A 12641-nucleotide genomic window follows, 5' to 3' on the forward strand; every position below is an offset into this window, starting at 1 on the left:
ACATGTTACTTGACATTCTGAAACTTGAGAGGAAGAGACAAAGCAGCACAGGAAATCATGCTACATTCTGCTGTTGTTATGATTTAGGTCCAGATGGGCACCTTCAATCTGAACGGAGAGAATCCCCAGATCCCGAAGCTGCTGGTTGTTGCTCTGAGCCAGGATTCGGAGCCGCTCTGCTGCTTCCCGGGGGATGTTGAATGTCACACGTACACTATTCCAGGGCTCCACCTTCTGTACCTTTAGCTTGCTGGATTCTTGGTCGTGAAAGAAAGAGAATAATGTTAGTAATCTTTGGCCATGAGAAGACAAGAAAACAAATAAACAACAACAACAACAAAGTAAAGAACAAGATGGAGCACTAGCTTGGAGTAGCTGAGGAGCTTAGGCTTTGGTGTTACGACTTCAAATCTAATTCTAGCTTTAGCACTTAACATCTGGGTGACCATAACACGTTATTTAATCTTTCTGAAAATTACCTTTCATGAGATTGTGATTGCTAAATGAGATAATATATGCCAAAAACCTAGTGCAGGACCTGCTACACCACAGAAACTGAATTATGGAAAGCAGTAAGATGGAGTAAGAAATATGAGAGAGACAATATAGGTTAAGTCTTAATTGATAGAATATGTCTACTTCTGGACTCAGTTCAATGTATGTGAACTGAGAAGCTGAAAACATTTAAGTCTCAAATTTCAAGTAAAATTCTATAAAAATTCAATTGGCAAATATGCCAATTGTAGAATACTAAGGAATCTGCAGCTTATTTAAAGAAACAGCACTATAAAGGACACTAGTAAATTTACTTATAAAAGGTTAAGCAGTTTTACCTCTTCAAATGAAATATTTGAAATCTTAATATTCATATTGAAATATTCACTAAGCATCTCTGTGCAACATAATTATAGAGACAGTGAGCAAACATATCTCCCAATGTCCTATAAATGCTTTGATTTAAGGAGGTCTTAAGTCTTGATTCCTTATGTCTTTGATTTTTAAATCTTTTTCTACTTTAAACACGAGTAGAATTTTCACTGAGGCACACCAAACTGAGGGGAAAAACAACATAAATTTGACAACCAAACTTCAGTTAGGATATGAAAACATTACATTTCAGCAAGTCTGAAAAGTCAATGTAAACTTCAGGACATGTTTTTAAAAGAAGATATAAACATTAATTGAAGAGGTAATATTGTTTGTAATTACATTTTACAGATGGAAAGCAAATCCTAGGTCCAATTAGCAGATAAAAAAACTTTTTTTCAACAACGCCAGAAAAAATAATTTTCCCTTTTGTTAAAACTCAGCTAAATTAGATCTTTTGTATCCTCTATTCGGTTTTACATTCTAATGTTAAGAAAATGGTCATATGAGCATATGTGTTCTCAAAATAAAAAATGTCCACAGATAGGGGAAAGTGCCTACATGTTGCCTAAAGCCCCTGCCAACTTCATAACTATAATACATTGAAAGTTAACTTACCCAGACATGAAGTTCACTTGTTCTAATGTGGGAAAAGGAGACTACTTGCTAAGAGCAGTGAGATAATACAATCACAAAAATTTAGAAAGGATAGGAAATATTTAGTCCAAGTCTATTTTACAGGCAAAGTAACTGAAACCCAGAAAAGCTAAGTGATTGGCCCAGGATCCTCTGGCCATCTAACAGCATCAGAGATGGCATTAAAATCCAGCTCTGATTCTCAGGTCAATTTCCTTTCCATGACACTTATGACTCTGAACAGCACAAGGCAGGAAGCTTGGAAACTGGTTCCATTGAGTACAGATGCTACAGGGCTTCTTCCCAATCTGAAGAGTACTGGAATCTTGTATATGGTCTAGACAAACATCAGATACGCTTATGGTATTATCTATTTGCGATATGGCTGCAGAAAAATCCTTATCTATAATGTAGTTATATTTTTTCAAGTTTTTAAAACTTCCATCATATTTGAGAAGATATGATTTAAAATATTTTTTTGCAACAGTAATATTAACTGAAAACAGCATTAAGTCTGGGTTTGGTAAATTATTTAAAAGCCATAAATAAACTGATTCAGCAATTTAAAAATAAGGGGAAAAATGTGAGCAATTAAGAGCAATGAACAATTTCAGGCCCATCTGGGCCTTTATAATATTACATATTATGACAGTGATTATGGTGACAATGATGGTGTTAACTGTAAACTTAACACATAAAATTCTCTATTATTATGCTAAATAATCCGTAACTATAAAGAAGTCTCACATAACACAATAAAACAAGTCCTCAAAAAAACCCCAACAGCTTCCCTTCTGGTAACAAATCTCAAAGAAAAATACCTCCAAACCTAAGCTAATGAGCACCTGGATCAAATTAAGAATTGTGGAAAAAGGATAAAACCTAGGTTTTGCACTATGTTTGAAGGGATTAGATAATTGTGTTAAGCAAAAAAGATGGAGAACATCTAAATCAAGGTTCAAAGACACAAATGTCCACAAGAACAAGACAGGTAATCTAATGTGTGGAGAGATCAGATGAGAACTGTGATGAGCTGAAGGCCTGCTTTCAGTGGCAGCTGGTATTCAGCACCATCTCGGTCACAGGAAGAGCTCAATATTATCAAGCCTTTCTATTTTTAAAGACAAATCAAAATATGGATTTTTATGTAAAATACTTAAAATTTTACAGCACTGGCAATGAAATCCAAACATTAAAAAATAAATAAATAAACAAACAATGCAAAAAAAATGAAAGTAGGCCATAACATGTGGCTGATGGTTGGATCCAGCAGGCTATTGGTTAGTAACCTGTGATCTAAAATTTAAAAGAACAAATTTCAAGTGACTTCAAGTAGAACCATGGTATAAAACATCTTTGTAAGCTTTAAGGAGCCTTAAAGATCTAGTCTAACCTCTTCATTTTACAGGTAAGGAAACCGAAGACCTGTGAGTTAAAAACAATAAATATATTTGGGTCCTGAGAATTACTCCTATCCACTAGAGCAGGTTAATTAAGAACGCTATGTTAAGTTCAGTTTCTCCATGTACTTAAAAGACACACAATAGCATTTCTTTAAAAAAAAAAATCCTAAAATTCCAATTTTGCAATTAAAATCAGTCTTTCAAATCAGTACAGCAAAATTTTACTTTGTAAAGGCAAACACTTAGAAGGAAAAAATAATTAAAACAAATTACCCATGTGTAACAAATTGGGCACACTCTCCAATATTGTGTCCAATTTCCATTTGAAGTCTTTATCATCTATATTTCCTTTGAAGGCCACAAAGATTGTGGAATCCTCCAAAATACTGTCATTTTTTGTGTCATCATCTTCTAGTCCAGAGTCAAAATCCATCTCGGAATCTTCCACTGTTGATGAACACAAGGAAGTATAGATGTCTTCTAAGTTTGGAAGGTCATCCAAAACCATGGTGAATATTATTCCAGAAGCATATGCCAAGTGGACAATAAGAAAACCTTTGAAAGAAGAAGATAGAAAAAGCATCACAATGCGTAATTTTACAATCAACAATGTATAATCCATAGTTCTGTAAAAACTGTGATTTAATTGTCAAGTAATAAGTACTATAAAAATTAAGAAATTACAGAGGATAAACTATTTTAATTAAGATATCCTATAATAATTAGTTCTCAAAGATACTAGAAATAAAAATATACCAGTTTTAAATAAAATTCTTTTTATTATGTTATAACGTTTATGTATATTATGTTTATGTGCTACCTTTTTTTAAGTCTAGAATATGGGGAGGGAACAGGGATCACAAGAAAATAAAACAAGTCTTTTCTGAGAAATTATTTATGTAAGCCTTTGGTGAACCCCACAGCGTAAGAAGATCCCCAAGACTTCCCTTATTTCTATCCTGACAAAAGCTTCAGAGAAGCCAAGGTTTCTAAAGCCCTCCTCTTTCTCTAACCTGCAAAGCACAACTTGATCCAACTGGAAGCATCTGGAAGCATCTGGAGGACTACCTATAATCCTAGTCACTTACGTGGACCATCTTAAACTTTTAAAGGGCTATTAACAGTGGTATGGCTGAAAATAATGATTCAGAAACAAAACAAAAACATTAAAAATATTTTTATGAAAGGAAAATCAATGGTTAACAAAATGTTTACAGAGGCAAAGAACTGCGTCTAGGACAGTACTACATTACTTGTAACTTCTAGATCTAGAGAAGTCACATTTTCTGCTATTTCAGTTATGCTGCCTGCTGAAGAGTACACATACTAAAGATCACACCACGTGGTCATTTCCTCCTTTAGATCTAGGACTGAAGATCACATCCTTAACCCAAAGATGAATGAACGAACATTAATTTTCAGCATTTGTGTTAAGCAAGAATGTCAAGGAAACATAAGAACCTCATACAAATCTTCTAACTTAAAATAATTGTTTAAAATTATTGTAAACAATAATTACAACTATGTTTTCTTTTTTTAAAAGCTGGGTAAGAAAAATGGACTGAAAATCAATCCACTAAAATGCAAACAGTAATCGTACTAGGTTGGTAAGATTGCTAGTAAATTTTCTTATTTTTCAAATGTGCTGTAAGATTATTAGGGAAACACAAACTAAATATGCTATAAAATGGCTATATTACTTGAATAAATGGAAAAATGTATTAACTTTTGTATTTTGAAATAACTACTAAACTTTAAGACCAAAGGCTTTCCAAAAACCAACCTAAGCAATCTTAGGGGGGCATAAGTAAATATGGGGACAAATGTTTTACATCTGACACAGCACCTTATAATCTGGTATAGACAGTAACTGTTGCTAAGGAACAGTGTGATTTGGATGGTATGGAAACAACAGCAATTAGGAAATCCTTCAGAAATACAGTTTAAAGAACTTTAAAGATAAACAAACAAAACTTAAAAAATTTTTAGGGCTTAAGAGCTGCTGCTCAGCAGGAAAAAGTGACTGCTTAAACTGCATGAAAAACTAGAACCCTTTAGCAGCTGTTCCTAAGTTGGGACAACTGCAAGCAGAGAATTTAAAATTTAAGAACCATTTTCCAAAAGCATCTTTAACTTTAAAGAAGGAAACCAACTAAAAATCCTGGACTTTGATAGCCTTCTAAAGAAGATGCCTGAAGGCTGTGTATTAAGATTTGGAAAACCCTCTACTGGCAGACACACAAGTCAGCTAATTTAAATTAAGGAATTACCAGTTTAGCAGTACTATGGGCCCTACACAAGTGCTTAAAAAACTAAGAAATTGAAAGGCAGTCTATGAAACAAATTGCTGGCCTTCCCTTCAAAAAAATGTTTTAAAGAAACTTCTAGATAAGTTCACTGAGATAATTTCACTTAAAATCTATTAATAAAGAATTCACATAAAAATAATGACAAATCTTTGAGTTTGAAATGCAGTTCAGTGAGGGACTCTTGGACAGAGAAAACAGATTATAATTGACTATATCAAGAAACTCATTTGCTCACTTACAATCAGCTGTCACAAAGGAATATGTGCTATTCCTGTGGGTTTGTTAAGATTAACTATTGATTTCACTTTTTATTGGGGCTCTTTTGATTTATTAAAAATATTTTTTTATTTATTTTTAGAGAGAGGGGAAGGGAGGGAGAAAGAGAGGGAGAGAAACATTGATGTGCAAGAGATACATCGATCAATTGCCTCTCACACATCCCCAACTGGAGACCTGGCCTGCAACCCAGGTATGTGCCCTGACTGGGAATTGAACCAGAAACCTTCAGGTTCGCAGGCCAGCGCTCAATCCACTGAGCCACACCAGCCAGGACTCTTGATCTTTTTAAAAATGAGGAATCTAAAAACAAATGTGATATTCAAGAGAAATTTAAAAAGCAGGCATATTATTTATGCTACATTTTCAAGGTAGAATAAAATAGATTTTCAAATGAAATCATTTCAGGGTAAATATTTCAGGGTAGCCAAATAGCTCCAGTTGATAAAGAAAAGTCCTTTCTATTTAAATGTAAAAAAATCATTTTTAAAAATTATAATTTTGAAATCCCTAATAAATAATTCAAGCAAGGATTAGTAATAAAGATAAAACATCATGTGAAAAACTGACACACAACTGGATATTCACATGATGTCAAAGTATCATCCCAGATTTGCTGCTCAACAATGGGAAAACTGTAAGTTCACAATGGAAGGACTCAACTGTCACCACCTGAACACAATGATCAACCTTAGCATCATTAACAGAGAAACAACCAGAAATTATGTACAGTATTAAACACACAGCATTACCTATGAAATAGTCTTGCCAAAAATTTTAAACCTGACTCTAACAAGTTTTTAACAGGAGACAAAAGAACAACTTAACACCATGAAGAAATAATGAGATAAATCTCAAGTATAGGATTTCTGCAGCACAACTGGCTTGACCTCTTCAATTCAGTGATCAAGGGGGAGAGAAAAAGGTGGGTAAAACTATTCTACTTTAAAAGAGGTTTAAGAGCCCTGGCTGGTGTGGCTCAGTGGATTTAATTCCCGTCTACAAACCAAGGGGTCACCGGTTCGATTACCAGTCAAGGCACATGCTTGTGTTGTGGGCCAGGTCCCTAGTTGGAGGCGTGTGAGAAACAATCACACAATGATGTTTCTATCCCTGTCTTTCTCCCTCCTTTCCACTCTCTAAAAATAAATAAAATCTTTAGAAAATCACTTTAAATATATATCCCATATATATTGTATATTTTCAGCTACCTGTACCACTCCTTTCTCTTCAGAATTTTTACCTGGTGCAGATAGCTGAATAATACGTAAAATTTTTTCACAGGCTATTCAGATTATTTGAGTTGGCTGCCATCTGAGCAAAGGACAAGACTCTGCTATCTAGATCAGATATCAAAAACGCACATACCTACTGGAGTCAGGCAGGTAAAATAAACAAAAGAAGAACATTGGATATCAAATGCATTTGCACATAGTGTATGAGTGGTTTGGGCAAGGGGAAACTCTAATACCCATCTATGCTGAACACCCACAACTTTGCTCCAGTGTATTATTTTCTTTTGGAAGAATGGCAGGAATTGTACAGGCCCAGAAATAATAGATATTCTGAATTTTAAGACTAAAATCCATATATTCAGTGAAATCTCCAGATTTTTAAATTTTATTTTATTAATTTTTAAAAAATATTTTATTTATTTTTAGAGAGGGGGAAAGGAGGGAGAAAGAGAGGGAGAGTAACACTTATGTGTGAGAGAAACACTGACTGGCTGTCCCTTGCATGCCCCCAACTGGGGACCTGGTCAACAACCCAGGCATGTGCCCTGACTAGGAATCAAACCAGCGATCTTTCAGTCTGCAGGCCGGCACTCAATCCACTGAGCCACACCAGCCAGGGAAAATCTCCAAATTTTTAAAAAGAGATTTACATTTTTGGAAAATACTCTGTGGGCCAAATGAAACAGTGCAGCTGCATATGGCCCACAAGCCATCAGTTTTCAATATCTAATTAAGTCTGACAATCCAGGTATGATTCATTTGACTGACTAGTACAGCACTAAGCATGAGCGAACTAAATGGGTTTGGTGTACTGCCAGAGACCAGATATCTAAAATGCATTTATTAAGTATTGTGATGTGCCATTTGGGAGGTCTGTGGACTCCCCAAGAAAAAAGAGATTAAGCAAGTCTTAACCCTAGAATAGAAGGTACTCAAACTTAGTGAATTTTGCTTTTATTAAATATGCTGATGTCTTTTGTATCTGGCAAACGAGATCCTTTGACAAAACACCAGATGATGAAAGAAACAGTGTTTTCTACTTGCTATGTAACTTGGTAGAGTAATTCCACTGCCTGGAATTAAGATGAGCCATATCCACTCTCTCAGATAAGGTTTCACTCACCAAAATGTCTTTCTTAATTTTAATCACTTATCCAAGTCATCTTCTACATCCAAACAAGTTGGCATTTTTAGGGCCTATATTTCAAGGTAGCCACCAAATAAAAATTCTAAGAAAAAAAAAGAAGAAAAGAAAGTTATAATATTATATAAAAATTACACAGGTAACCTATTTTAGTAACAGAAATTAATGTAAATATCACAAGTTATCAAATCAACTTAGACCTCTCCAGACGATGTTAAAATAGGTTTTTTTAAAAGTCTACAAAAAGTATCTTTTTTTCTGAGCTCTTAAGATTATTCATCAACAAGCATTCAGAGTATAGAAGCAAACTCAAGAACATATACCAGTTTCACTTAAGAATCATGAAACATGGACCCTAAGCATTAGAGCCCTTCCTATACCTTCATTTATAAATCTGCCAAATTAAAATAAATGAACATCATGCTACACTGTTTGCAAGCCACAGAAGACTCACCTCTTCTAACAGAATTTCAAAATTCATTTTTAAACCTCAAAATGTACATATTTAAGTTTTTTCCTACTTTATGTCTAATATCTATACATTTTATTCTTAAATTTTCAGTTTGAGGTCTAAAGTATTCCTTATTATATGTACAGAAATTATACATAGAAAGTGCATCATATTGGCACACTTCAAAACATTTCCCACTTAATAAGATAATATTGGCCTTGGCCAGTGTAACTCAGTCGGGTGGAGCATCGTCCTGTGAACTGAAGGGTCATTGGTTCAATTCCTAGTCAGGTCACATGCCTGGGTTGCAGTTCCCATCCCCAGTCAGGGTGTGTATGAGAGGCAACTGACAGATGTTTCTCTCTCACACTGATGTTTCTCTTCCTCCCCTTCCCCCATTCCCTCTCTCTAAAATCAATAAACATGTCCTTGAGAGAAAAAAAAGATATCTGCATAAAATGTCTTCAACTTGGCTGTTACATTATTGCCAGATATTGATTTTATAATCTCAAAATTGTAGATGAATATATGTACTAGGTATTATTAAACAAATAAATAATAAATAATTATTAGGGAAAAAAACTATCCCCTTATTATTTTTTAACTCAAGAAAAAGCCATTTTTAAGTCTCCATGGAACATTAATAAAAATTAACCTTTGACTTCTGGCCAAGATGGCGGCGTAGGTAGACATGCTTCGCCACTCTCCACAAAAATAAGAAGAAATATAACTACCTGAAAACTAAAAACAACCAGAACTACCAGAAAATTGAACTGAATGGAAGTCCAACAGACAAAGATATAAAGAAGCAATACTCATTCTGACATGTAGGAGGGGCAGAGAGGACGTGGTGTGGCAGTGGCAGTGGCGGTAGTGGCTGTGTCCAGCTGGTGCTGGGAGCAAACCCAGCCCCAGACCAAATCGCACAGTTCACAGTTCCAGTGCTAGGGAAAATAAAGTCTCATTGCTCCTGACTGTGAAAACCAGTGCAGATTGGGACAGCAGAAGAAACTGCCAGTCTCTCAGCAGAGTCCACTTGTTTAGAGGGCCCCCATGGTCCTAGAACGTCTGTAGACCTACCCACTCTGGGAACCACAACCAGGGTAACAGCTAGAGAGGTGCCAGTCCCATACAGGAAGTGGCAGAAGTGCCAGAAGTGCCTGGAAAAGGGATGAATGCTGAATAAGTGGCATTGTTACTTCTCAGACCCCTCCACCACATACAGCATCACAACATGGTGAAACAGGTCGCCCTGTACTGATGAATACAACGTAACAAGTGCAACAGCTCTACCTAAGACACAGAGGCAAACACAGGAGCCTATCAAGTTGAGGAGACAGAGAAGTATAGCCCAAAAGAGGGAACAGATGGATCAAGGTTCCAGTGGGAGAACTGAGCAATGAAGAGATAGCCAACCTAACATATGTGGAGTTCAAAACACTGGTGATAAAGATGTTCACAGACTTGACAGATATGCTTGAGTATGGGAAACACAGACAGGAAGAAGTGAAGGCTATGCTAAGTGAAATGAAGAAAAATCCACACAAAACAAATGGTGAAGGGAAGGAAACTGGGGTTCAAATCAACGATTTGGAACATAAGTAAGAAATAAACAGTCAACCAGTACAGAATGAAGAAACAAGAATTGAAAAAAACAAGGAGAGGCTTAGGAACCTCTGGGATAACTTGCCAACATCCGAATCATAGGGGTGCCAGGAGAAAAGGAAGAGCAAAAACCCGAAAACTTACGTGAAAAATGATGAAGAAAAACTCCCCAAATTTGGCGAAGAAAACAGACATACAAGTTCAGGAAGCACAGAGAGTCCCAAACAAGCTAGACCCAAAGAGGACCACACCAAGACACATCATAATTAAAATGCCAAAGGTTAAAGATAAAGAGAGAATCTTAAAAGCAGCAGGAGAAAAGGAGAGAGAGAGAGTTACCTACAAAGGGGTTCCTATAAAACTACCAGCTGATTTCTTAAACTTTGCAGGCAAGAAGGGACTGGCAAAAAGTATCCAAAGTGATAAAAAGTAAGAATCTACAACCAAGATTACTCTATCCAGCAAAGCAATCATTAAGAATGGAAGGGCAGACAAAGTGCTTCCCAGACAAGGTAAAGCTAAAGGAGTTCATTATCAAGCCCTTATTATATGAAATGTTAAAGGGACTTATTTAAGAAAAAGAGGATCAAAACTATTAATATTAAAATGACAACAAACTCACAACTATCAACAAGAGAACCTAAGAAAATAAAAACAAAAACAAACTAAGCAAACAACTAGAACAGGATCAAAGGTATGGGGATCATTTGGAGGGTTATCAGTTGGGAGGGGGAAGGGGAGAAATGGAGAAATGGTGCAGGGATTAAGAAACATAACTGGTAGGTACAAAACAGACAGGGGGAAGTTAAGAATAATATAAGAATGGGTGAAGCCAAAGAACTTATATGCATGACCCATGGACATGAACTAAGGGAGGTGCGATTGCTGGAGAGAAGAGGGGTACTGGGCCGAGGGGAGCCAAAGGGAAAAGAAATTGGGACAATTGTAACAGCATAATCAATAAAATATACTTAAAAAAAGAACAGAAACAAATGCATATACACAGAGAACAAACTGATGGTCACCAGACAGGAGGGGGTTGGGGGAATGAATAAAAAAAAGGTGAAGGGATTAAGTACAAATTACCAGTTATAAAAATAGTTATAGGGATATAAAGTACAGTATAGGGGATATAGCCAATACTATTGTAATAACTATGTATTGTGTCACATGGGTACTAGACTTACCAGAGCTATCCCTTCACAAGTTATATATCTAATCACTGTTGTACACATGAAACTATTATAATATTTTATGTCAACTGTAACTGAAAATAAAACAACAACAAAAAAATAAGGTCACAAAAAAATAGCACAACTATTATAGTGGTTAAAATTTCAAGAATGGTAATATCAAATGTTGACAAGGATGCAGAACAACTGAACTCTCATATTGGTGGGAGTATAAAAAGTTACAATCTGGTGTTTCTTATAAAGTTAAGCATATACTTATCATAGAACCCAACAATCTCACCTCCAGGTATCTACCCCACATAAATGAAAAGACTTGCCTATGAAAGTAAATAGCAACTCTATTTATAATAGCCTCAAATTGAAAGTAAATGGGAAACAACCCAAATTGCCACCAATTAGTAAATGGATAAAATATAGTATATCCCTACTATATTTGGAATACTTCCCAGAGAGGTCAGGGATGCTGTTAAATATCCTACAATGCACAGGACAGTCTCTGAAACAAAGAATTATCCAGCCCAAAATGTCCATAGTGCCAAAGTTGAAAAAGACGCTGTTGAAGCTGGGGAAAAGGTACACAGGAGTTTCATGACAGCATTCTATTTTTGTATCTCTCTCAATTTCTATAACAAAATGTTTTTTAAAATATATAAACAATACACGATTCAGGAAGCCCTTAATTGAATCTCTAAAAAAACTGTACTCAAGATTAAAATCTTGTTGTGGGAATGACCTTTATATCTCTGTTCTTGAAGGGGAGAGAGGTTTATGTGAAAGGCAGCGAGAACGAAGAGACACTGATTGATAGAGGGAAGGCAAAGAAAATTTCATGTGCTAACCTTCCCACCCCTCTCCACAATGTCCTATCTAGTCCTATCTAGCCTGACACTAAGCCATACCTTCAGTGGTAGAAGGACTTCTAAGATGACCACCAACTAATTATTCCAGCCTCTTAGTATTCACACCTTGTATGATATCCTCTCTCTGAGCGTGGGTTGGTTTAGTGACTTGCTTTTAACTTACAGAACATGGCAAAGGTGTAAGGATGTCAATTCCATGATTAGGTTATAAAAGATTGAGATTTCATTTCCTTGGGAGACTCAATCTATTCCCTTCTCAGCGTGCCATGTTGGAGAGGCCACATGGCGACAAGTAGAGAACAGCCTGCAACCAACAACCAGTGAGAAATCAAGGCCCTTAATCCAACATCCCTTGGAATTCACATTCTTGAGGAAGTGAATTCTGCCAACAACCAAGTGAGTTTGGAAGCAGTTCCTTCTTTAGTCTAGCACTGGGACGAGACTCCAGCCTGTAAGAGACCCTGAAACAGACGACCTACCCAAGCTGTGCCTAGATTCCTAACCCATGGAAAATGTGCCATAATAAATGTGTGTTTTATTAAGCTGCTAAATGTGGTAATTTTTAATGTAATAAGTAACAAAAAACAAATGCACCCTCCTTGGAATCCTGCTGAATATTCACTTCTTTTAAGACTATTCAGCAATTTCTTAAAAAGTTAGAT

At 35.9% G+C, this 12641-nt stretch overlaps 1 protein-coding gene across 11 annotated transcripts in view; it reads right to left on the minus strand.

Annotated features, from left to right (window-relative positions):
- Nucleotides 1-12641, minus strand: part of NCOA6 (nuclear receptor coactivator 6) — an 84238-nt gene that overhangs the window by 56059 nt on the left and 15538 nt on the right. For all 11 annotated transcript variants that reach the window (XM_090286274.1, XM_090286272.1, XM_090286277.1 and 8 more), the window contains 3 exons: nt 7850-7955; nt 3180-3461; nt 102-257 (listed from right to left, as the gene is read on the minus strand). In XM_090286274.1, the coding sequence (XP_090142400.1) occupies nt 102-257; nt 3180-3414 (391 nt within the window). In that variant the 5' untranslated portion in view covers nt 3415-3461; nt 7850-7955. The remainder of the gene's footprint in view (nt 1-101; nt 258-3179; nt 3462-7849; nt 7956-12641) is intronic.

The sequence above is a fragment of the Furipterus horrens genome, unplaced genomic scaffold (assembly GCF_987537825.1).
Source record: "Furipterus horrens unplaced genomic scaffold, mFurHor1.1.pri manual_scaffold_8, whole genome shotgun sequence".
NCBI classification, from domain to species: Eukaryota; Metazoa; Chordata; class Mammalia; order Chiroptera; family Furipteridae; genus Furipterus; species Furipterus horrens.